Here is a 27,880-nt window from a genome sequence, read left to right on the forward strand (position 1 = left end):
AGCAACTTTTTATGTCATTGCTTTTAAGATATTTCAAATGAAGAACATCAAGAAATTAAATGTATGACAATTTTCAACAATTTTATTCCAACTTGCAGACGAATGAAGATGTAATGCTTTAAAAAGATATTTTTTGGAGCAGAAATGGAATGCACTTGAACTGGCTTAATATTGAGTCACACGCCTCCATACAGTGAGATGAGCTTCGCGCCACTGTCGAAACAGAGCCCAAGGATGCCCTCACCTCTCTGTCTTGCTGGTGTGGAGGTCCTTTCTCATGTCTTTGTTTCATCCCACATGGGCTAGTATGCCCCTTTTGTTGGCCTCCCAGCCCCTGCACGCATAAGTAACAGACTTAAGCTGGTACACCATCCTCCCACAGGGACTCCGCCAGGCACCAGAGGGAGAGCATGCACGTGACTAGATCCAGACAATTGGGGCCTTGGCAGAGGGGTTCTGAAACAGCAACAAGGGGCTGGTCGCTATTACTCTTTTCAGAAGCTTGATGCAGGCAACCTCCTCTACACTGCCTCCCATTCCCATCTCCTCCCACTGTTAGAACCATTGCCAGTGCTAAGGGCTTTATGGGGGAAAAAAAAATTACTCTGAGGTACCGCTGTTTCAGCCACTTCAATAAAGAAAACTGTTGACTCCCTTTATTTCTGGTCAATATTAAAATTCTTTCATGATTGTTTAGTTTGCCACAGCCTACAATAGCACATATAGGACATCAGGAATTTGCTAAGCAAAGTCACATTATTTTCACAGAACACATTCAAATCAATGATTTTTCATTTGAATTGTCTCCAATTAGATGGATCCCTCAAGAGAGTCAGTCTTTATTCTGTTTTTATTCAAAATTCTGTCAGTCTTATTATGTTCTAGTGTTTTTTAACACTAATGCCTTTCTCTTAATTACAACAATGAAGCTTTAAGTTATAGATTTACTTTTCCACAAATAGAGGGGGAAACAATTTTGAAAAATGAAACCAGTGAAAGTTTTAAACAGTAAACATCTGTTAAATTCCCTGTGAAGTTCAGTTATCCTTTTTACTGGAAGAGATGCATCATACCAAGTGGCTGAAACCTGAAGACTAGGTGTAAAATCTACACATTTGATTTTACGAATAGGCAAAACATTACACATGAACTTAAATGCTAACATTATAACAATATCAAGCTTTGGCTAAGAAACAAAACATATATGCATGCAAAAAATTGTGTCAACACCTCTTAAAATGGTTGGTAATATCTAGTAACAACTTAACAGACTACTTAAATTAGAGGGAGAAAACCTTACCTTGCTGAAATCAACTGTGCTGTTTTCCCTGCTCACATCATTTTTATTTTCAACACAGGCTGGTGCAGACTGAGGAGAAACAACCTGGCCTGCTAAAGAGATTGTTATTACAAAATACAAACAATTACTTACATAATTCTAGACATACTGCATGCAATATGAATTAAAATAACATAGGTTTTTTTAATGAACTTATGAGGTAAGCATGAAGGATCAATATAAATAGATATCAAGAAATACAAATATTCTTATTTATCAGTTACAGATAGAAATGGGAGAATTCAGTCAAGGAGATGAAAATTCATTCTCAGATTAAAACTAAACAGTTACTCTCTAAGAAGAAAGAACAACTACAAAAATGATTTTAATCTAATTACAGTCTTGAAACATCAGTGATTTTAAAATTTTATCCAAAACTAATGATATATATACATCTCTTATGATCTAAACTCAGACTGAAGAATTTTATAGATAATTTTTTTAAAGAGCAAATATTTAACTGAAAAGTACATAGTGTATTTACAGTTTTCTACTGCATCTGAAAAACAAACCAAAGAGAAAAAGTTCTTTGACAACAGCTTTTGGAAATTTCTGTATGAGAGATTCAGTTAGAAATACCTTCACCTATATATTACAAATACTGTATATATATTATGCTTCTCACTATTCAACTGTGTAAATATATTGATATTAGTCTGCAAAAGATCAATAAATTTGAATTGTATTTGTTTTCCATTAATACTAACTAGCAACTTAATTATTTTGTAGTCTTTTTCCCATTAAAAGAAAGATTATGATATTAGTTAAGTGGACAGTACAGCTAAGAACGTCACAATGGTTAATGAAGGGTAATTACATTTCATTATTCACTAAATATGAAGTATTCTTTTCAGTCACATTATCTGAAATCTGTTCATATTTAGCAATTAAGCTATAAAAATAAATGTTTGCTTAATCTCACATGTATCTCTCTTTTCCCTAACCTATTGCTATCCTCACTTGTTATTTTTACTGTGATATGAGTAATGACAATCCAGCTTTGAAGCCTTGATCATATTTTATGACCATTACTCAGTTACTCCAAAATACTGCTCTTATTCCCCACTGTCTTAGATGGTAATATTCTCATTTTTCTGCCTAACTCTTCTCTCTACCTCCCTAAATCCCAACTTTATTCAAAGTTTACTTTTAGACTCATCTCTGTAATCACTGCAGTCTGTACGTAACTGAAGTTCTCTAAACTGCTAGTGTGCATACACATACTACTTCTTTAAATTCTCTCTTGAAATCCACTTATCCATTGATGGCTAGAAATTACCAAGTGTGATGTAAAACACTAATAATTTACTTTCAAATATTACTATCATTTTGCTTTTTGAACATTAAGCCTTTCAGGCAGGGGTCATTTTTTAATAGGTATAATTTTTATGGTTTAAAATTATTATCTTGCCAGAGAGTAATGGCCTTAAGATTCTTCTAAAGTTTAAATATTTCACTGCTTTCATTAAACAAAGTAAAGTAACATATTTGATGAAGATTTTTTTAAATGATTTTAAGAGAAAATTCACCTTAAATCATGTATACCAATTCTGATTACAGCAAGTTCCAAAAATTATATTTTAGAGAGGTGACAGACTTAAGCTTCACCAGTTATTTTCATTCTCCCATTTCTAACTGCAGTGTGCAGCTATGGCTGTGAACTGTTCATTAGCAGACATTTCATTTATCATTCTCAAAATAATAACTATACTTAAAAAAAAAACCTTTTACATAATGCATTTGTGCTACTAACAGATGTCTTCAATCACCAGTTTCACATCATTTCTCCATATGAGTTAGAACATTAGATATATTTAAACCTAAATTTACTGAATGTTCCATAAAGCTGAATGGTGAAATTCAAGGCATGGATAAATTAAATAAACATATATCTGCTTTCTTTTAATAATTTATTTCATGTGATAGAAAACCACATGGAAGAACAATTATTTTACTCAATGAGCAGACACAAAAATAGTCAACTTAATAAAAAATCATCAACTTTAAAGAGATTTCATGGGATAGAAAATATGCTGCAACTTAAAATTTGAAGAAATTGCACAGCCTATGTTTTCACATATATACTCCAAAAGCAGACTATTTCATAAATTGCCTTCAACTCATGAGATATGTTTTAAAACTGGCACTTGTATTTCATCTTATAAACATTAATATATTTTGAGATTTACTGTTATTCTTATTTTTAAAATTTTATAAAATATACCTCATAAAGTTGACCATCAGGAAGGGATTTGAAAAATGTTTTCTATAACTGTTTTAGTGACGTGGATAATAACCAGTGGAGAGTATTTAACTAGCAGGAGACATATTAGATGATGATAATTTTCCTCCTAGCTCCGGATTCTAAGTATGTGCATAGAATGCATATGCCAATGCAGGGGACAAAAAGTATAAAAACTGTAAGTTTGTGACATATGAATACAACCCAAAAGTTTGGTATCATTCATATGTCAGTGATAATAGTTAACTATTAGCAAATATTAGTAAACACATTTAATCTCATCAAAGTTTAAAAAGTACTCCAACTCTTATTTCTAGTGTGTATGTTAATTTGTTAAAATGAAACAACACATATTAAATGTATATACTTTAAGGCAGTATCTGAAAGTGACAGGATACAGAAAAATGCACAGGTATAATATCATTATTGAAAAATTAAACACGAGGTTTGGTTTAGGTTATTTTGAAAAAATTGAAGCCTTTAAATAAAGCTTAAAATTTTATTTGTTCTATCTACCTACCACCTGTCTAAAATGTGCACATGAACTACAGTCTATTTAACTACTGAAAATTTCATAAATTAAATCAGTTTTATAATTCTGTTATCAACTATCTTGTTCTGTCTAAACACTGATTTCTTTAGTTTATTCCAGTTATCACTGCCTTTCAGAAGAAGGTGATGGCTTAGATTTCAAAATGACTCTCATTAACTCAAATATTATTACATAAGAAGAATCAGTAAATTTAGGTTTTGAAAGAGCCTCCCTTTTTTTCTCATTCATATCTAAAGCAATACTAGTTCACAGAATACAATTTTCAGGTACAGGATTTTATACTCAGCCAGAAGTGAATATGTTTCCTAAAAGGATAACAAAGAACTTGCTAGGATTTTCCCCACTCCAGGATGAAAGAGTATAGAGTTAGGATTTAGCATTCACATACACATGTAGCTGCTGCTGCTGCTGCTGCTGCTGCTAACACTTTAGTCATGGCCGACTCTGTGCGACCCCATAGACGGCAGCCCACCAGGCTACCCTGTCCCTGGGATTCTCCAGGCAAGAACACTGGAGTGGGTTGCCATCTCCTTCTCCAATGCATGCATGCATGCTAAGTTGCTTCAGTCGTGTCTGACTCTGTGCGACCCTATGGACAGCAGCCCACTAGGCTCCCCTGTCCACAGGATTCTCCAGGCAAGAATACAGCAGTGGGTTGCCATTTCCTTCTCCCATACACATGTAGAAGTTCTATGAATGCTATTTTTATTATAATTTTTCCAATCAATATGCCACAGTGTTTTTGAACATACGTGTTTTTGCCTGTTTCTTTATATTACCTTCACTTCAACCATTGATCACTGTCCATTTTAATATATTCTATAAGTAAATGTCATTGCAATATTTAATCAATTTGTTATTATAATATCTAAATAACATTTAGAGATTAAGATGATTATCCAAAAAAAGACATTTATTAACTTAAAACTTTATTATATCTAGGGTAAATTATTCAAAAACTGATGAATTAGCTAAAAATTAACTGAGACCTGTTCATGATTGGGTTTCCCTGGTGACTCAGATGGTAAATAATGTGCCTGCCATGCAGGAGGCCTGGGTTCAATTCCTAGGTCAGAAAGATCCCTTGGAGAAGGGAATGGCTACCATTCATGATTATTTAAATGTAAACACTTAAGAAACCAGTACTTTTATTTTTCCAACCTTTCAAATTCAAAGAATTCACCATCTTAAATCCAAAATTCCAGTATTTGTTATACATCTATATCAAAGTATATATTACATAGTATTCATATCAACAACTGCTTGAATTGATTTTCCTTTGTGTCATGAATTCATTTTTTTCCTCTGGACCTCCATGTAGGGATCATATATAAGTTAAATAAAAAGTTATTATATGCCATGTACTTTTTCAAGGCAAATCATAAAATAGGTATGGGCAAGCACAGGAGGAAACTGAGAGCAATTCGAGCAACCTCTAACTAGAAAATAGAAGCTCTGCTTGTTACACAAAAATTTTTCACCAAGTCTGTTGTGAGACTAGCAGAATCATTTCCCTCACCATAAAGTTGTGGGGGAGGAACATGAGATTATCTCAAAAGAATTAGTTTTTTTTTTTTTTTTCACTTTAAGTAGTGTCAATATCATTAAAGCCTCTCAATACTGAAACACAACCACAAAAAAGTTCTCAAAAAGATGATTAAAATTACATTAATTCATTTAATTCCTTACTTATAGTTTTCTTCCTCTTTAAATAAATTATGTATATAAAACAGCAGCCTTTAAATCTCTATTTGGCCAAATTCAAATCAGTAGGAGAAAAATATATCACTGAAGTAAACCAGTATTTTCTATTGCTTAATCCACTGAAAATCACATGTAATAGAAGGAAACTGGGATGAAGACATGGAGGTACAATACTGTTAACCTATAGACCAAGCTGGTTTACACTACCTCAGAAACCTTCAACGCATTTAGAGTACCCAAAGGGTAGGAGATGAGGGAGGTACAGAGATGAGATGAGCCTGTTAGAGACAGACACAAGACAGAGCAAAATAAAGAAATATAAAAATGAATGACAAAGTTACATACATGTGTAACAATACATTTATCCATGGGAATAGAAAACATGAAGAAAGAAAGGCTTAAATATTTAGAAAATGTTGATTAAGTGAGCTATACTTCAAAAACATGAAAATATGCACATAATTAAACTTGGAGAAAAATTAGTATGTCTGAAAATAATTATGTAACATAAGAAATAAATTTAAACACATCATCCTAGAAATATTTTTGCTGTTAAGACCTACTTTTGAGTTTCCAAAACTAAGTAGCAACAGTATAGTTTCTCAACAGACCAAACGAGTTATGTCAACGTCATCTTGTTTTTTTTTTTTTTGAGAAAAGTATTGGAAAATACTTTTACTATATAATGTTTGATTGTATCATCTACATGAGTTTTTAAATGTTTTCTCTCAAGTAATTCTAAGAATTATTATTCTAGCTTTTTTTTTCCATCAAGGTTAAAACATTATAAACGGATACTTTTTAAACTCTTGATATCTCTTATGAGGTAACGGTATTTTAAAAATAAGAAAGCACATAAATATGTAAACACATAAAACATTATATATCTGGAAAAAGTACAGCATTTGTAAAAGATGCAATTATAAAGCCATAATACTGATTTTTAAAGCCATAAAAAAAAATCATTCACAATACAGACGTGTACATCACTTTAAGGGCTGAAATCTGTGCCGGCCTAAAGAGTCAAGTCATTTGATCCTTCCAAATCTAAATGTTCTCCAGAAACCTACAGTTTTGAAAGTAAGTCAGAGACCTTCTGCTCTGCAATTCCTTTTAAGATCCTAAATAAAAGGTACAACTGGAAAGTGTTCAGAACAGGAGAGAGAAAAGATAAGTGAAGGAAAAGGAATAAGAGAATTATTAGTAAAGGAAACAGTGGGATGAAGACACCCTACACCTAAGGAAACTAAGTCTAAGTTATTTTTTTTATGTAAAGGTTACCACAAGGGTAATAATATTTTAGAATAGATTTGTAATCCAGAGTCTCAAAAATACAATTGAATGTATGATCTAAATGATTACTACAAATACTGATATATCTTGCTTTCTAAATCATTAAATACAAAAGCCTTTGTTTTATTTTGGAAAGTCCTTCCAGTTTCAAGAAATTATTCAAATATCTTTATATATTTGAGTACTTTCCACAGTATTCTTTTGAGTTCTAATGTTAAAGAAGATATGAGCTTTCTATTATCTTTTTGCTGTTGTTTTGCCAGATAGAACTGTCACTTTTTATTGAAACATCAGAATCAGACATTTAATTCTCACAGTTTTGATGCTTAATGAAAAGTGAAAGTTAAACACAGCATGGTGGCATTAAAAATGCATGGTGAATCCATAACATCCTGTGTCTTAGCCCTTAAGAGAATGTGCAGTACACCAAGAAAAAAATTATACAAAGAAGTTAAGCTAGCATACTTGGAGATAAGATTGATACATGATCACAAGTTACTTAAAAAGGTATGAACAAAATACAGCAGATGGGGAGAAGAGCAACAAAATCACTACCTTGTAAGTCTAATCACAACTTGGGGAAGAATCCCACTTGATCTTCAGGTTGAAAATGTCTAAACGTTTAACCCTTGGGACTACTACCAAGGTAGCATGTTCAAGGAACAGGTCAACCAAGGAAGCAGAAACTTTATTCGATATGACTCTTTTATAGAGTTCCCTATACAAGTATCAGTTTGTTGCTGAGGGAGTATCAGTTGTTTCACTTCTATAAAGGTATTATATTATATAATGTTTTATATATTATATAATACTTTAAACAAGAGGGGGCTTGTTTCCATCCCTCTACTTGGCAAGGAAAACGTTTGCTGTTTTCTAGTTTCTAGGAAATCCTCACTCTATTTAATTCCTATAGTTTTAATTTTCAAAAGTCTCTTTTGCATAAAATAGTGAAGAGATTTTTTTAAATAATGAGAATATTATCTTTACCATTTTGGATGTATTGAAACCCTTTTGTATTTCTCTGTAGTATACTGCAGAAACAAATGTAATTTCTATTACATATCTTGAAGCAGAACGTCAAATCTATATTTATAGTGAGTATTTATTTAGAGTGAACCAGCTTTTAGAGTCCATAAGTAGATTGAGAACCTTAGTAATAAAGGTCTTTCACCCTCTTTTTCGCTTTCACTTTTCACCCTCTTTCACTTCTGGATAGGAGATTTATTTCTAAATTGGTGATGTCTATTCACATTTTCAGAATTCTTAACACACATAATTATGCAAAGTGTGTGAGGAGGCAAAACAGAGTCACAGGGAGGTGTTATAAGCCTAGGCTTAGAAAACCACTTCTGACAGTGTACTTTATGATGATACTTAATTGGGTGTATGCATTTTATTAGAAATGTTTCCAAGTTTTTATTACCCTAATATATGCCTCAAAAAGATCTTATGTGTTCAGATAAAGACTGATTATACAGATGGTGACAGAACCACTTCAGAACTATTCATATTCTAGTTTTGAGAAAAACTAAGCAATTGCCTCAATAAGACAAAAAGCACGCTCTCAGAAAAACTTTGTATCTTTATGTGGATTTTTATTTAAAGCTATAATTCTATCACCTCTTCTTATGTTTAATGAAGGTTTAAAGCTGTAACAAATAATGTGTCTAGGTCTATATGATATTACAATAAATAATTCATCCAGTGAATTCAGTGCCCTTTCCCTCCAAAAGTATAATGTAATAAAATCATTTTATAGTAAATGTTATCCCCAGTGAAAATCTGAGATACAAATTATGGCTAGCTCACAAGGTCCTTACATCTTTGAATAAACACATAGTATTCTTACAGACATATATTTTATTGTCTGATTTCCAGTAAAGGTAATGAAATAAAAACAGAAGTTAACTTTCATAAAATTTGCTTGCATTCAAAGAGATTTACGTCATGATACTATTTTAATAAGGTCTTTAGGATCATCTAGATATAAGTCAATAGTCAAAATTAGCAAATATCTCAATCTGTTTTTTGTTTGTTAATCTGTTTTAAAAAATATCAAGCAAATACCAGTATTGTGAGCATAATAAAAGCACTATATAATGTTTCAGAATATAAAAACTTCATTTTGTCATTTTCAAATATAACGTATTTTAAAACAAATTGTGATTTAGAATATGAATATATTTTAAATGTATGATGTAATTCAAAGCAAGCTACAAATCCTCAAAATATCCAGTGGGATTGATAAATACAATATTGTATATTCTATAAAGCACTCATAACACTTTTATTGAACTTAATATATGTACAACCATAGAGTTTTCAATATAACAATGATTTACATTCAGTCATTAAAGGCTCTTTAAAAAAATCAAATTAGTATTTCCAAAATTATTTTGCTGTTTAGAACTGGTTCTGTGTTCTGAAACAATAGTACATCTAACCATTTTTATTGATTTATTAAAGCATTTCTTCTATCTGTCTATATTTGATTTGGTAGTATGGAAATTACCAAAGTACCTATATAAAGTAGAATCTGGAAAAACCTCATTTTCATGCATTTGTATTTAAGGCATCTTTTAAGCTTTTGAAAACAGGAGCGAAATTACATAAAGTCTATGCTGCCAATATACATGCTTCAGTCCATTTGTGGAAATCAGTCTCTCTAGTAAAACACCTGAAATTACTTTTCACTAATTTGTATTTTTTAAAACTGGGAACTTTTCTAGCTAGCAGAAGTATAATAAACTCATATCATCTGCATGATAACTTCATTTTCCTTCACAGGACCAATGGAAAGGATGAGTGACAGATCTCTAAGCAACTTCCTTAGTGTAAAAGATGAAGGGTCAAATGGATACCAGGAGGGAACAAAATACACAGAAAGGATAAAACAGTCAGAAACATTGTTTTGGCTTCATGATTGCTAAGGAGTAAGTCATGAATGAGTACTAGAAAACAATGGGTGGCATCATCTATGTTGGTGTGCCAAGATGGTAAGTGTGGTGCCTCCATGGACGCTAATGAAACAGTACTGCAAAAGGCAATGAGCCCATGAACTAGAAATCAGGCTTAATATATGTAGAGACACAAGTAAGGTACTAGCTGCTCTTTTCAATCGTGATCTCAAAAGGGATTCGTTGACCATGAACAACATGAAGCCAATATTTTCCTCTCACTATCACTAAATGTTGATGATTATTCATGTTAACTAAAAGACATTAAGTCAAAGCACTGTTAAGCTATGAGACGCTCATTAAGCTATGACACAAAGACTAGGATCTTATTTGGGATGCAACTGACAGTTTGTGTTTGCTACAATGGAGTCTATAACCTCCTATTAGAAAAAGTTTCCCTTGCATTCTTTCATGAGCCTGTCAGGAAACTTAAATTCTTTGTCAAAATCCCTACAATTTGAATTTCAATAAATCATTTTCAAGTAAGATATATTTTAAAGGACTTTGATATTTCAGATAACTATAATAAACAATAAGTACAATAAAGAAATACTTACCATTTTTATCCATGGAATTTGGTTCTGATTGTTTCTTGCCAATATCAGCAAAGGAACGAACAATGGGAATCCTATTGGTGAGCTTCTTCTGATTCTGGTGGTGATGCTGTTTCATCAGAGCCTCGTGGACCCTGTGGCGTACATCCTCATTGAGCTGACCTGAGCTCACTTGTTGGTCAAGGACCATATCTGTAGAGTGAAGGCAGAAAGAAGATATAAGCACAGCTTTCCTGTGAAGTGATTAGTGAACCACTGAGTCCAAATATGCATACCCTAGGTAATCTTAGAAACAGAAGTTCGTCTTTGTAGAAGTGTTACGCAAGAAAGACATGGGAACTTCTTCATTATAAATCAAACATTTTAAAACATGTATCATATGGAGTTTTATTTTTCAAATATGAATAGCTGTATTGAGAACAAAATGCTTTATTGTCTACTTTATTTACACTGATGAGAGGGAATAGTAGTAGGGGTGATATAAATACAAATAGTACGTCTAAAATTGGAAAATAGCCTCATACTTATATTTTAATATGATCTTCCTCTCCTTTTCTAGTAGAGAATAACTTCAGTGTTTTTTCTTTAAGTGAACAAAAGTCCACCTGTAAAAATTTGATGCAAGGTGGCTTAGGCAACTATCTGTGTGTGTGTGTGCTCAGTCGTGTCCGATTCTTTGCAACCCCATGGACTGTTGGCAGCCAGGCTCCTCTGTCCATGTGATTTTCCAGGCGAGAATACTGGAATTCCAGAATACTGGAATACTGGAGTATTCCAGAATTCTGGAATCCTCCTCAGGGGATCTTCCTGACCCAGGGATCGAACCCTGATTGGCAGGTGGATTCTTTACCACTGAGTAACTTGGGAAGTCAAGTAAACAACTCTTTCACATGAATATAAAATCAATCCTCTCAAATCTTCCTTGATACTGTGTTTATATTTAAGAAAAAAACATTCTATATCCATAAAATAAAGAACAAAAGATGAGATTTTCAGAAGGCTATAGTTAGGCAGATTGATATTTATCATACGTGTCAGAAATGCCTATAAAATAAGTAGATGAGTAAAGGCATTTTTAGGTTTCTTGGTAATACAAAGTTCACCTCACTAAACCTCAGTGTAATTAATCTGCTTTCCTATGACCAAATATTAACTGTTTGATTTTCTTATATAAAGCAGATTACAGTGAATTGCCTTCCACTGCCCCGTTGAGTATACTGAAGATTTGAAAACTAGCAGAATCCTCCTTCCAAACAATGTCTTCCTTCCATGTGAAAGGCAAATGACTGGGGAAGCAGACTTGGGTCCTGTCTCATGTTCTAGCTGTGTGGCCTCGTGATGTTGAATAATTGCAGTGTCCTTATTTCTAAGACAGAGATAATAGCTATCTCATACCAGCACTGTTACCGGGACATAAGGCATGACTGGAATATGGAGGTCCTCAGTAATTTCCAGGTACAAGATTTTCTTTGAAATTTCCTTTAAGTAGGTTATGGGTTTGTGGTTTAAATTTTTGGATAGTTTTAATTCATTTATCTATATTTGATAATAGTATATCAAGCAGAGGCAAAGTTGGATTTATCAGTAACAGAAAATCCAAATCAAACTATCTAAAACAACAAATTTCATTGGCTCACATAGCAGAAAAATCAAAGTTAAGTTGGATTCATTCCATTTTTTCAGTGACTCTATCAGATTCCCCCTCCTCATGGTAAGGAGGGGTGAGCTTTAACCTCAGGCTGTTTTCCTCATTATCATAAGGTGGCTGCCAGCAGCAACAAAGAAATATACATCTTCTTTCACATCAGAGTTTCTTTGCTTGTTTGTGACTTTCTCTTAAAAGAGAATTCCTTTTCCCTCTTCCTAGTGACAATTCTAAGTTCGACTGACATAGTCCTGTCTATATTTGCTGAGCCAATCACTGACTAAGAAGATGGGATCCCCACTTACTTTAGGCTAATCAAGAACTTCCCATTACTCTGGAGTCATTTCCCTAATTCAGAGGCAAACAAACCTTTTATGTACTGGGTCAGATAATATTTTAGCCTTTGCAAGCCATACAATCTCTGTCACAACTATTCAACTCCATTTATATAGTATGAAAGTAGCCACAGACAACATGTACTGCTGCTGCTGCTGCTAAGTCACTTCAGTCATGTCCGACTCTGTGCGACCCCATAGATGGCAGCCCAGGAGGCTCCCCCATCCCTGGGATTCTCCAGGCAAGAACAGTGGAGTGGGTTGCCATCTCCTTCTCCAATGCATGAAAGTGAAAAGTGAAAGTGAAGCTGCTCAGTCGTGTCCGACTCTTAGCGACCCCATGGACTGTAGCCTACCAGGCTCCTCCGTCCATGGGATTTTCCAGGCAAGAGTACTGGAGTGGGCTGCCATTAACAACATGTACAAATTACCATAATTGTGCTTCAGTAAAACATTTTTATGGACACTAAATTTGGATTTCACAAACTTTTCACATTTCAAAATATTGATCTTCTTTTTATTGCTTTTAATAATATAAAATGTAATATTCTTTGTTAGCGCACATGCCTAACAAGATCAGGCAGTGGCCATATTTGCACATAGAGCATAATTTGCCAGCCTTTGCTCTATCTTGGCTGTTTACAATGGAAAGAGGTAGAATGCATGTCTGGAAACAAGCCATAAAATCCTCTATAATTACCTCCAAAGTCTCTTCTGAAAATGTATGATAATATATTTAAACTTATATCTCAATTTTTTGGAGACTAGTAGTTATACTACACTTGGATTAATTTGAAATAAAGGAAATGTTAAATTGTCAACATATATGACTTCACATTGCAACCCTGCCAAGAGTGAAGAACATATATAAAACATGCATCATTGTTGTTGTTTTAGTCGCCAAGTCATGTCCAACTCTTGCAACCCCATGGACTGTAACCTGCCAGGATTCTCTGTCCATTTTCCAGGCAAGAATAGTGGAGTGGGTTGACGTTTCCTTCTCCAGGTAATCTTCTCCAAATATGCATTATATACTTCATAATAGGAGTTGTAAAGTAGGTTATTCAGATCACACAGCAGTTTTATCTATAAGTCATGATATGTATCCCAAGTTTAATATTCTAATCAGAATAAAAATTAATCATATAATAAAACATGTACATGCTTATAATTTTTCATTCTTACCAAAGCATAGCTTTCCAGGCTTGAGTACCACGAAAAGCAATAAGTTACTGGCTTAAAAGTTTTTCAAGTACCTGTGGCGGATTCATTTTGATATTTGGCAAAACTAATACAATTATGTAAAGTTTAAAAATAAAATAAAATTTAAAAAAAAAGCTTTTCAGAGATAAGGTCTTTATATAAAACAGTTGTATAAGAGAAAATAAATAGTAAAAAAAAAAAAAAAACTCATCTGCTCATCAGTCACACAGAAATAAATACACAGTAAACTCCTCGGAAGTAACTGCATCTAGCAATGCCTTAATGAACTATAAATGTTAATCTACTTGCTTAAAAATATAACTCATGCTAAAGGTGGAATTTAAGTACCAAAGAGAGTGTGATTCATTAATCACTTACATTGTTCTCCTCACCACTATAAAATACATTAGTATTAACCTTAAAAAGTAGGAAAGGATAATGGGTCATAATGGCTTTCAGCCCAGAGTCAAGACCGACCATCTCCACAGGCTCTGATGCCTAAATAACACAGTCTAGCCTGCCAGAGTACAATGTCAGGATCTGATGGTAACAGAAGGAGCAGGAAGAAAAAGAATAAATCGGTCAATCTTCTACCACTAAACGGACTCCAGAAAAATAGCATTTGTGTAAAAAAGCCTCCGAAAGTGAAAAAATACTTCTCGTCCTAATAAGGCAATTAAGTCACCATGATTAGTCCATTTTGACTATTGAATGAAAGCCTCTAGAGACCATGAGATTCTACAGACTCTATATAAATCTCTGTCTCTTTAAAGATGATCATATAATTGTTTTGTCTTAATAATCTATTGTCTTAACTTAAAAGATGCTGGAGGAGAAGAGGAGGATAGAGGCTTCTAAATTGTACAGTTTGGTTGCCAGTACCAACAGCAGTATGTGTAATAAAAATGTGAACTACCATGGTGCTGGTGCTAAGTTGATTCAGTTGTGTCTGACTCTGCAATCCCATGGACTGTAGCCTGCCAGGCTCCTCTGTACATGGGATTCTCCAGGCAAGAATACTGGAATGGGTTGCCATGCCCTTCTTCACTACTATAAAAATACTTAATTTCCCGACCAAGAACGGTAACAGTATAGGCATTTAAAACATATATATGGCTATTCTCATACTCCCAAATCTGCAGAGTATATTCAGTGGAGCAAACTATGGATTTTCTTTGGATGAAAGATTTTAAACAACAAAAGATGTTTTAATGAACTGAGATCTATGATTGCTAATCTGTCCATGATACTAACTTTGTTTGGTTTTAATATCTTACCTTCATTGACAGAATTAGGTTAAAATATAAATACCACAGAGCTAATATTTCCATTATTAATTTTTATACTGCTGAATTTAAAACAGATTAACATAGATTGCAAAATTACCTATAATTTATGTGAATATAATTGAGCAGCATTTTTAATATAATTAATCTCTATATCAAAATAAATTGTGATAAGAAAATATATCTGGAGAATCTTGGATTTGAAAAGGTTAAGTACTATTTTGAAGGAATAAGTTTAAATTTATTCTCAGTTCCTTAAAACACTGGGAAATAGACATTTTTAAATTAACTTTATCCAGAAGAAAATCCTACTTTAATTACACTAGAAATTCTTGACAGACCTGCCAGATACAAAAGGGATTTTCTCCTACTAAGTCTACAAAAATCTCTTTAAGGAATTATTTAAGAGTCGATCAAAAACATATCAGAACATTGATATAAAAATACTTGACCATTCTAAAACAATATCTGGGCCATATGCCTGTACTAGGAAATGTCTAGAAAACATTAAGCTGTAGAGTCTGTGCATTTACAAAGTACTAGGGCTTAGAGCTCTTAAAAATAAACAATTATATCTAGCTCTCGCAAGACAGAAACTAATGACTAATACATTAGTAACTGTCTAATGTATAGAAATATATAATAAATAAGAGGTGAAGAAAAGCTTCCAAATCTTAAAGTTAATTATAGTCACTATGATCCCAAATTATCATGAAATAGAATAAAACAAAATTTATGATTATAGGTTAATCAGAAGAAGCTATTTCCCATTTTCTGCAGGTGTTACCTGTAATATATCACTATTAACCTGTTTATAAAATGCAGGAAATAGTTTCCTCTCTACCTCACAAGGTGTCTTTGATAATAAAATATAGTAATGAATGTGAAAATATAAAGTTAGAAGTCTTCAAAATGTAAAATATATTTACTACACACTCAATAATACAGCTAAATTGTCACAAAGTAAAAATAGCAGTGAGTAAACAACAAGAAAATAATTACAAGCTATCACGAGAAAATGTTTTAATGAGATTTTATTGAGGACAGAAATAAATACATTTGGATTAAATAAGCCAAATTAAAATTACTCAGAGAGAATCTCTTCTCATTAATGACTGAAAAGGAACCTAAAGTAATAATCATCTACACAAGTATTTGTAATCATATTTTTCTACATGGTATTAGCTCTAAACTACTGACCTTTTCTGAATGGCAATTTACAGACTGTTGTACATTGAAAATGAGACATTAAAAAAGTTAGTCTACTTTAGAGCCAGAAAGATACAGACTAATTAGAAGAGAATAAAGAATACTAAAAAGCTATTAATATTTGGGGTACAGAGACTTCCACTGAACTACTTTCATTTGTAAGAACAGACTTAGAAAATGTAATCTGCTTTAAAAAACTAGATTCAACACAGCTAACGAGCTGAGCTTGGGGAAGAGGGCAGGTTTAGGGAAATGAAACATAAATTTAGACAACAAAACCAAGCTAAGATGATAAGTGTTTTCATCAAACTATAACAGAATATTCTCTGGTGGAAATAAATTCCTAAAGAAGACATTCAAAATTACATGTTTTAAGAAATTTAAAGCCTGGTAAAACTATGAGGACTACTTTCTGGGGCTAATTTTGCCATGCTGAGGAATTTGACAGCTTCATTAAAAAGAGCCAATATAAAACTCATTTGATTTAATCCATTTTCAAAGGTAATGAAATGCTACTGACTAAGTAGCAGAAATAAACTCCTTATTTTCACAAGACCTTTAACCTTCTGAGTCTCTTCATTTATGAAGGATAACAATAATAGTTCTCGGTTCCAAGTCTGTTCTGAGAATTAAAAAGATAGCTGTAGAATTACTAAAAAGAGCTTCCTAAATGGTGAAGTGCTAGGGAAAGCCTTATCATTTCATTTCTAATTAAAACATAAAATATTTATTGGTATCAGCAATACTCCATAATGTAAAGCTAGGAAATTGAGTTGGAAGGCTACTATACCAACATTCTCAGGAAGTTTGCTAATTCCCACGTTGTTGTTCTACTTGCTAAGTCATCCAACTCTTTGCAACCCCACAGACTGTAAGTCTTGGTTAATGTGACCTGTTGCTGTATCCTGTGTTCTTCCAAAAAGTATGCTTGTATATTCTATACAGTCATTTAGACTCTAGTTCTGTATTTTTCATCGCAGCACTGTTTATAATAGCCAGGACATGGAAACAATCTAGATGTCCATCAGCAGATGAATAGATAAGAAAGCTGGGGTACATATACACAATGGACTATTACTCAGCTATTAAAAAGAATACATTTGAATCAGTTCTAATGAGGTAGATGAAACTGGAGCCTATTATACAGAGTGAAGTAAGCCAGAAAGAAAAACACCAATACAGTATACTAATGCATATATATGGAATTTAGAAAAATGGTAATGATAACTCTGTATGTGAGACAGCAAAAGAGACACAGATGTATAGAACAGTCTTTTGGAGTCTGTGGGAGAGGGGTGGGGGATGATTTGGGAGAATGGCATTGAAACATGTATAATATCATATAAGAAACGAATCGCCAGTCCAGGTTCAATGCAGGATACAGGAAGCTTGGGGCTGGTGCACTGGGACGACCCAGAAGGATGGGATGGGGAGGGAGCTGGGAGGGGGGTTCAGGATGGGGAACACGTGTACACCCGTGGTGGATTCATGTTGATGTATGGCAAAACCAATACAATATTGTAAAGTAATTATTAAAATAAATAAATTTAAATTAAAAAAATTAAATAAATAAATAAATGAAATGTAACTTCTTTCTAAGTGTTGTATGACTGAGGGGAAGGAAACTTATCTTCCCTGTGTGTGTGTGTGTGTCTTTTGTTCGTGATTTAACAAACAAAATATTTCTCCATGCTTACTTTTTTCCCCACATATTGCAATGTACGTATGCCTACTAGCACCAACAACCAAATAAATAATTTTAGAGGAATTAATGACATCCATTTCAAGCCACCTCTTTCTTCAGAGAGTAGTTGTAATGCCATAGAAAGAACACGGATGTTAAAGTCAGAGGAACTTAAATGGAACTTAAACTGTGAAAGTTTCAGAATTTCTATTTTCTTATTGAAATATGGGAATGACACTTTATGAGGCTATTTGAAGATTAAATTACATACATTATTTTTCTAATACAATATTTTCTCATGTGATCAGAAAACAGTTTCGGGTTTTTTTTTTTTTTTCCCATCCTTACAATATAATTAAGACATTGAAATCTCTCTGAAGTATTTCTATTCTACAAATAAATTCCACATGCAACTGCTTTTATTTTTTTCCAAACTAGAAATCTTTTTAAAACTGCTTGAGTCTTAGCTTTGTTTCTATTTTGAAAAAACCTTCATTAACCATTTTATTTATACCCTTTCAAAACTCATTTCTGTGGTGGTTTCTTTTGTATTACTTTGTCTTTACTAAAATGTGTTTGCTTCCAGATCAAAAGATACAGGAGTTCTTTTCTTTTATTTCCAGAGTAACAGTAAGAAGCTTCCTCAATATAACTGTTTGTGTGATAACAGGCTTCTAGTACAAATCATTCATCCCAGAGGCAAGTCACAGTTTCCACTTACAAACTAATCTCAACTATATCACTTGGCTTCCTCTGGAATTCAAGACTTTTAATTCAATTTAAAATAAATGGAATATAAAAACAAAAGTAAACAATTGGGACCTGATTAAACATAAAAGCTTTTGCACAGCAAAGGAAACTATAAGCAAGGTGAAGAGACAACCGTCGGAATGGGAGAAATAGCAAATGAAACAACTGACAAAGGATTAATTTCCAAAATATATAAGCAGCTCATACAACTCAATAGTAGGAAAACAAAAAACCCAATCAAAAAGTGGGAAAAATACCTAAATAGACATTTCTCCAAAGAAGACATACAGATAGCTAACAAACACATGAAACGATGCTCAATATAGCTCATTATGAAGAGAAATGCAAATTAAAACCACAATGAGATATCACCTCACACCAGTCAAAATGGCCACCATCAAAAAGTCTACAAACAATAAATGCTGGAGAGGGTGTGGAGAAAAGGGAATTCTCTTGCACTGTTGGTGGGAATGTAAATTGATACAACCACTATGGAAGACGGTATGGAGATTCCTTAAAAAAAAAAACTAGGAATAAACCACCAAATGACCCAGCAATCCCACTCCTACACATACACCCTGAAGAAACGAGGGTTGAAAAATACACATGTATCCCATTGTTCATTGCAGCACTATTTACAATAGCTAGAACATGGAAGCAACCTAGATGCCCATCAACGGATGAATGGATAAAGAAGTTGTGGTACATATACACAATGGAATATTACTCAGCCATAAAAAGGAATGAATTTGAGTCAGTTCTGATGAGGCAGATGAATCTAGAACCTATTATACTGAATGAGGTGAATCAGAAAAGGAAAAATATCATATTCTAATGCACATATATGGAATCTAGCAAAATGGTTCTGAAGAATTTATTTACAGGGCAGCAATGGATAAACAGACATAGAGAACAGACTTATGGACATGGGGAGAAGGGAGGAGAGAATGAGATGCATGGAAAGAGTAAAATGAAAACTTACATTACCATATGTAAAATAGATAGCCAACAGGAATTTGCTGTATGGCTCAGGAAACTCAAACAGGGGCTCTGTATCAACCTAGATGGGTGGGATGAGGAGGGAGATGGGAAGGAGGTTCAAAAAAGAGGGGATATATGTATACCTATGGTTGATTCTAGTGGAGGTGATGGAATTCCAGTTGAGCTATTTCAAATCCTGAAAGATGATGCTGTGAAAGTGCTACACTCAATATGCCAGCAAATTTGGAAAACTCAGCAGAGGCTACAGCACTGGAAAAGATTAGTTTTCATTCCAATCCCAAAGAAAGGCAATACCAAAAAATGCTCAAACTACCGCACAGTTGCACTCATCTCCCATGCTAGTAAAGTCATGCTCAAAATTCTCCAAGCCAGGCTTCAGCAATATGTGAACCGTGAACTTCCAGATGTTCAAGCTGGTTTTCGAAAAGGCAAAGGAACCAGAGATCAAATTGCCAACATCCACTGGATCATGGAAAAAGCAAGAGAGTTTCAGAAAAACATCTATTTCTGTTTTATTGACTATGCCAAAGCCTTTGACTGTGTGGATCACAATAAACTGTGGAAAATTCTGAAAGAGATGGGAATACCAGACCACGTGACCTGCCTCTTGAGAAACCTATATGAAGGTCAGGAAGCAACAGTTAGAACTGGACATGGAACAACAGACTGGTTCCAAATAGGAAAAGGAGTACATCAAGGCTGTATATTGTCACCCTGCTTATTTAACTTCTATGCAGAGTACATCATGAGAAACGCTGGGCTGGATGAACCACAAGCTGGAATCAAGATTGCCAGGAGAAATATCAATAATCTCAGATATGCAGATGACACCATCCTTATGGCAGAAAGTGAAGAGGAACTAGAAAGCCTCTTGATGAAAGTGAAAGAGGAGAGTGAAAAGGTTGGCTTAAAGCTCAACATTCAGAAAATGAAGATCATGGCATCTGGTCCCATCACTTCATGGGAAATAGATGGGGAAACAGTGGTAACAGTGGCTGACTTTATTTTTGGGGGCTCCAAAATCACTGCAGATGGTGATTGCAGCCATGGAATTAAAAGACACTTACTCCTTGGAAGGAAAGTTATGACCAACCTAGATAGCATATTCAAAAGCAGAGACATTACTTTGCCAACAAAGGTCCTTCTAGTCAAGGCTATAGTTTTTCCAGTGGTCATGTATGTATGTGAGAGTTGGACTGTGAAGAAAGCTGAGCACCGAAGAATTGATGCTTTTGAACTGTGGTGTTGGAGAAGACTCTTGACAGTCCCTTGGACTGCAAGGAGATCCAACCAGTCCATCCTAAAGGAGATCAGTCCTGGGTGTTCACTGGAAGGACTGATGCTGAAGTTGAAACTCCAATACTTTGGCCACCTCATGTGAAGAGTTAACTCATTGGAAAAGACTCTGATGCTGGGAGGGATTGGGGACAGGAGGAAAAGGGAACGACAGAGGATGAGATGACTGGATGGCATCACTGACTCAATGGACATGAGTTTGAGTAAACTCTGGGAGTTGGTGATGGACAGGGAGGCCTGGCGTGCTGTGATTAATGGGGTCGCAAAGAGTCGGACACAACTGAGCGACTCAGCTGAACTGAATTGAACTGATGGCTAATTCATGTTGAGGTTTGACACAAAACAAAATTCTGTAAAGCAATTATCCTTCAATAAAAAAATAAATTTAAAAAAATGGCCAGGGGCATCCCTAGTGGTCCAATGGTTAAGAATCTGCCTGCCAATGTAGGAGATACAGGTTCCATCCCTGGTCTGGAAAGATCCCATATGCTTGGGGCAACTAAGTCGGTGTACCACAACTACTGAGCCTGTGCTCCAGAGCTGGTGAGTCACAATCAGTGAGCCCGTGTGCTGCAACTACTGAAGCCTGAGCACTGAGAGCTTGGTGTTCCAGAACAAGAGAAGCCACAATAAGAAGCCTGTGCACCACCACCAGAGAAAGCCAGTGCACAGCAACAAAGACCCAGCACAGTCATAAACCAATAAATAATTTAAAATAAATGGCCATAGCTTTCCGTTCTATTCTAATCTAATATTTTTCCTATTTATTGAAATTTTTTCATTTGGTTATTTCATGTATCTGAATATTGAAAAAACCAATCTCTAGCTTTATGGATTTTTCTTTCTGTTTTTTCATGGCAGCCTAATTACATACTATGTTGAAAAACAAAAACAGTATAGCCTAGATAGGAGCCAAGATATATAGGTTCTTGTTCTACTTGCCACTATAAGTTAGACCATATATCTTTGAGACTCAACTTATTTTATCTTAAATGAGGTGGTAAAACAAAGTTGTTTTTAAGGTCTCATACATTGATCATGAGAATTAATTTCCTAAAAATTATAGATATATAGAATTATAAGGAAAAAAAGAGTAAAAAAAATCAGCTGCACCATAACGATGAACTAGACTAAGGAGAATAAAAGATATACCTGCAATTTCTTCTAAAGTATTGGCATGCATGTCCAGCAACACAGTTCCATTCAGAATACAACTTCTTAACTCAAATAAGCTGTGCAGTGAAAGAGTAGCCACATAAGGCTTGCTCCACCTTTCCCCTCCATCTTCCACATCTTCTTCAAACTTCAACCACCTATACAAATAAATAATATCATCAGCACACTGAAAGTTACACTGTAGATAAATGAATCTTTATCTCCATAATAAAAGGTAGACACATAAAGATATTGACATTTTTTCTTGGTTTCAAGGGTTTTAGAAGTAAAAGCCAACACAAGACCTCTGGTTTATTTCATTTTAATTCCATTTAACATTCTATCTGTCACTGAAAGATATATTTAAAACAAAGAAAAACTTTAAGTTATTTTTATTAATATTTTGGCACAGGAGTGGCTAGCGGCAGTTGAGCGTCGCAGGAGCAGGAAGTGGCGTGAGGACATACCCCACGTCCAGGGTAAGAGAAACCCAAGTAAGCCGGTAGGCAGTGAGAGAGGGCATGAGAGGGCAGACAGACTGAAACCACAATCACAGACAACTAGCCAATCTGATCACACGGATCACAGCCTTGTCTAACTCATGAAACTAGTCCATGCCATATGGGCCTGACAGAATGCAGTCCACTGGAAAAGGGAACGGCAAACCACTTCAGTATTCTTGCCTTGAGAACCCCAAGAACAGTATGAAAAGGCAAAAAGATAGGACACTGAAAGAGGAACTCCCCACGTAGCTATGACAGCTCCAATATGACACTGGAGATCACCAGAGAAATAACTTCAAAAAGAATGAAGGGATGGTGCCAAAGCAAAAACAACAACCGGTTGTGGATGTGACTAGTGATAGAAGCAAGGTTTGATGCAGTAAAGAGCAATATTGCATAGGAACATGGAATGTTAGGTCCATGAATCAAGGCAAACTGGAAGTGGCTAAACAGGAGATGGAAAGAGTGAACGTCGACATTCTAGGAATCAGCGAACTAAAATGGACTGGAATGGGTGAATTTAACTCAGAAGACCATTTTATCTACTAAGACATGAGTTTGGGTAAACTCTGGGAGTTGGTGATGGACAGAGAGGCCTGGCGTGCTGAGATTCATGGGGTCGCAAAGAATCGGACATGACTCAGCAACTAAACAGAACTGAACTGTGGGCAGGAATCCCTTAGAAGAAATGGAGTAGCCATCATAGTCAACAAAAGAGTCCAAAATGCAGTACTGGGATGCAATCTCAAAAACGACAGAATGATCTTTGTTCGTTTCCAAAGAAAACCATTGGATATCATGGTAATCCAAGTCTATGCCCTGACCAGTAATGCTGAAGAAGCTAAAGTTGAACGGTTCTATGAAGACCTACAAGACCTTTTAGAACTAACACCCCAAAAAGATGTCCTTTTCATTATAGGGGACTAGAATGCAAAAGTAGGAAGTCAGGAAACACCTGGAGTAACAGGCAAATTTGGCATTGGAGTACAGAATGAAGCAGGCAAAGGCTAATAGAGTTGTGGTAAGAGAATGCACTGGTCATAGCAAACACCCTCTTCCAACAACACAAGAGAAGACTCTACACATGGATATCACCAGATAGTAGACACCAAAATCAGATTGATTATATTCTTTTCAGCCAAAGTTGGAGAAGCTCTATACAGTCAGCAAAAACAAGACCAGGAGCTGACTGTGGCTCAGATCATGAACTTCTAATTGCCAAATTCAGACTGAAATTGAAGAAAGTGGGGAAAACCACTAAACCATTCAGGTATGACCTAAATCAAATCCTTTATGATTATACAGTGGAAGTAACAAATTGATTTAAGGGACTAGATCTGATAGACAGAGTGCCTGATGAACTATGACATTGTACAGGAGACAGGGATCAAGACCATCCCTAGGAAAAAGAAATGCAAAAAAACAAAATGGCTGTCTGGGGAGGCATTACAAATAGCTGTGAAAAGAAGAGAAGAAAAAACCAAAGGAGAAAAAGAAAGATATACCCACTGAATGCAGAGTTCCAAAGAATAGCCAGGAGAGATAAGAAAGCCTTCCTCAGCAATCAATGCAAAGAAATAGAGGAAAACAATAGAATGGGAAAGACTAGAGATCTCTTCAAGAAAATTAAAGATACCAAGGGAACACCTCAAGCAAAGATGGGCTCAATAAAGGACAGAAATGGTAGGGACCTGACAGAAGTAGAAGATATTAAGAAGAGGTGGCAAGAAAACACAGAACTGTACAAAAAAGATCTTCATGACCAAGATAATCATGATGGTGTGATCACTCACCTAGAGCCAGACATCTTGGAGTGTGAAGTGAAGTGGGCCTTAGGAAGCATCACTATGAACAAAGCTAGTGGTGGTGATGGAATTCCAGTTGAGCTATTTGAAATCCTAAAAGATGATGCTGTGAAAGTGCTGCACTCAATATGCCAGCAAATTTGGAAAATTCAGCAGTGGCCACAGGACTGGAAAAGGTCAGTTTTCATTCCAATCCCAAAGAAAAGAATGTTCAAACTACCGCACAATTGCACTCATTTCACACGCTAGGAAAGTAATGCTCAAAATTCTCCAAGCCAGGCTTCAGCAATAAGTGAAGCATGAACTTCCAGATAGCCAAGGTGATTTTAGAAAAGGAAGAGGAACCAGAGATCAAATTGCCAACATCCTCTGGATCATCCAAAAAGCAAGAGAGTTCCAGAAGAACATCTATTTCTGCTTTATTGACTATGCCAAAGCTTTTGACTGTGTGGATCACAATAAACTGTGGAAAATTCTGAAAGAGATGGGAATACCAGACCACCTGACCTGCCTCTTGAGAAACCTCTATGCTGCTCAGGAAGCAACAGTTAGAACCGGACAAGGAACAACAGACTGGTTCCAAATACAGAAAGGAGGATGCCAAGGCTGTATACTGTCATCCTGCTTATTTAACTTCTATGCAGAGTACATCATGAGAAATGCTGGGCTGGATGAACCACAAGCTGGAATCAAGATTTCCAGGAGAAATATCAATAACCTCAGATATGTGGATGATACCACCCTTATGGCAGAAAGTGAAGAGGAACTAAAGAGCCTCTTGATGAAAGTGAAAGAGGAGAGTGAAAAAGTAGGCTTAAAGCTCAACATTCAGGAAACTAAGACCATGGCATCTGGTCCCATCACCTCATGGCAAATAGACGGGAAACAGTGAGTGACTGTATTTTTGGGGGCTCCAAAGTCACTGCAGATGGTGACTGCAGCCATGAAATTAAAAGACGCTTACTCCTTGGAAGGAAAGTTATGACCAACCTAGACAGCATATTAAAAAGCAGAGACGTTACTTTGCCAACAAAGGTCTGTCTAGTCAAGGCTATTTTTTCCAGTAGTCATGTATGGATGTGAGAGCTGGACTATAAAGACAGATGAGTGCTGAAGAATTGATGCTTTTAAACTGTGGTGTTGGAGAAGACTCTTGAGAATCCCTTGGACTGCAAGGAGATCCAACCAGTCCATCCTAAAGGAGATCAGTCCTGGTTGTTCACTGTAAGGTCTGATGTTGAAGCTGAAACTCCAATACTTTGGCCACCTGTTGCAAAGAGCTGACTCATTTGAAAAGACCCTGATGTTGGGAAAGATTGAGGGCAGGAGGGGAAGGGGATAACAGAGGATGAGGTGGTTGGATGGCTCAGCGACTCAATGGACATGAGTTTGGATGAACTCCGGGAGTTGGCGATGCTGTGGTTCATGTGGTTGCAAACAGCCGGACACGACTGAGTGAGTGAACTGAACTGAACTGAAAATTATATTAATATAAGTGTTTAGTCGGGCTTCCTTGGTGGCTCAGTGGTAAAGAATCTGCCTGCCAGTACAGGAGATGTGGGTTTGATCCCTGAATTGGGAAGATCTCCAGAAGAAAATGGTAATCACTCCAGTATACTTGCCTGGGAAATATCACAGACAGAGGAGCCTGGCAGGCTACAGTCCATGGGGTGGCAAGAGTCAGACAGTACTTAGCAAGTAAACAACAACAAATGTTTATTCAGTGGTCACAGGGAATCTGTAATAGAACTAATAAAGAGAGTACACTTCATGGAATGATAATAAAATGCAAAAGGAAAAGAAAGAGTAGTCATTTTTATTTAGTGCAAAGTCTAAAAACAATATACGAAACTTTTGAAAATTTTGCCCTTTGATTTTTAGAGAAAGTAGTATAATTTGGGGATTATTCTGCTGGAAAAATACATATTAGGCCTGCTTGAATAAAATCTTGTGATTGCAGTCACTTCTAGGGACTAAATCTATAAGAACTGAGCTCAATTTGCATTACCTAAGCGTTCCTGCCAGGGCTAAGAATAGAAGACTCTTGATATCACAGTGCCAAATGGGAAACCACTGCCTTCTTGGAGTGAAATGAACAGTAATATCTGAGATTTTTTTCTAACTAAGATAAATGGAAGGAATAAAGAGAAGTTGATGATTTTACTGCTTGGCAGTCATACTAAATATCTTATTCTTTTAAGAACTTCCTTTTTAATCTCAGTAGATAACCAATTTAATTCCACCATTTCTAACAAACCCTCACCTAAATGCCTCTCTTTTCTTCACTCCATACCATTTTCCTCATTTTTTTCTTCTCCTTGTCACTTTTGCCCTAACTTCCTCTTGCCGTGCAATATCACTCGAACTTCCTCTCTCTATGATATTATATTACTGTTTTACATGAAAAAATTACACAATCAAACACTCCAACTCCAACAGAGGACAAGTATGTTGTCTAGTAAAGAATCAGTATACTGGCCAGCTAAAAAAGCCAACCAAAAGGGGTAGTCAGAAAGATTAATGTGTAGAGTTCCAAGAAAGATAAAGAAACTCTGGATCTGTTCTTAGTGTTCAAGGACCAAAATGTCAGGAAGTAAAAAGGAAACTAATAGGGAAAAATGGCTATATCTGCCACAAGTTTAGAGAGGGGAGTATACCTACGCCCACCATGAGTTTATAGAATGTTTGAAGGTTGAAAAAACTTACACTTGAGCACAAATCGTTGACAGCATCTCTTCAAATGGTGGCAATATTATAGCAATTTTATATATACATCTATATACAACATATACATATATTTTTGCCTACACAGTTCAGAATATTTTCATATTAGTGAATCTTAACAATTTTTACCCCTTTCGGGGTCATTATGCATCAGAGACCATGTGATAGTCATTAATAAGGCTCGTCAACTATAGCTTAGCAACCAAACAACAACAAAAGATTCAGTAACTGCCACAATAATCAAAATATATAACTGCTCCATCATCACAAATGAGCTTCCTTTATAGTCTCAGTCTTCACCCTGTTTCTGTCCCCTAGTAATCATTAATCTTTTCTTCATCACTATAGTTTTGTCATTTTGAGGACATTCAATTCAGTTCAGTTCAGTTCAGTCACTCAGTCGTGTCCAACTCTTTGCGACCCCATGTATCGCAGCATGCCAGGCCTCCCTATCCGTCACCAATTCCTGGAGTTCACTCAAACTCATGTCCACCAAGTCGGTGATGCCATCCAGCCATCTCATCCTCTGTCGTTCCCTTTTCCTCCTGCCCCCAATCCCTCCCAGCATCAGAGTCTTTTCCAATGAGTCAACTCTTCGCATGAGGTGGCCAAAGTACTGGAGTTTCAGCTTCAGCATCAGT

At 35.3% G+C, this 27,880-nt stretch overlaps 1 protein-coding gene across 11 annotated transcripts in view; it reads right to left on the minus strand.

The window, feature by feature from the left end:
* SLC4A10 (solute carrier family 4 member 10) overlaps nt 1-27,880 on the minus strand; it is a 343,332-nt gene that overhangs the window by 127,854 nt on the left and 187,598 nt on the right. For 7 of the 11 annotated variants that reach the window (XM_027559338.1, XM_027559409.1, XM_027559355.1 and 4 more), the window contains 4 exons: nt 22,205-22,365; nt 10,646-10,834; nt 1,301-1,392; nt 245-334 (listed from right to left, as the gene is read on the minus strand). In XM_027559338.1, coding sequence (XP_027415139.1) covers nt 245-334; nt 1,301-1,392; nt 10,646-10,834; nt 22,205-22,365 — 532 coding nt within the window. The remainder of the gene's footprint in view (nt 1-244; nt 335-1,300; nt 1,393-10,645; nt 10,835-22,204; nt 22,366-27,880) is intronic. The other 4 variants (XM_027559418.1, XM_027559382.1, XM_027559348.1 and 1 more) reach the window with 3 other exon arrangements.

The sequence above is a fragment of the Bos indicus x Bos taurus genome, chromosome 2, assembly GCF_003369695.1.
Source record: "Bos indicus x Bos taurus breed Angus x Brahman F1 hybrid chromosome 2, Bos_hybrid_MaternalHap_v2.0, whole genome shotgun sequence".
NCBI lineage: Eukaryota > Metazoa > Chordata > Mammalia > Artiodactyla > Bovidae > Bos > Bos indicus x Bos taurus.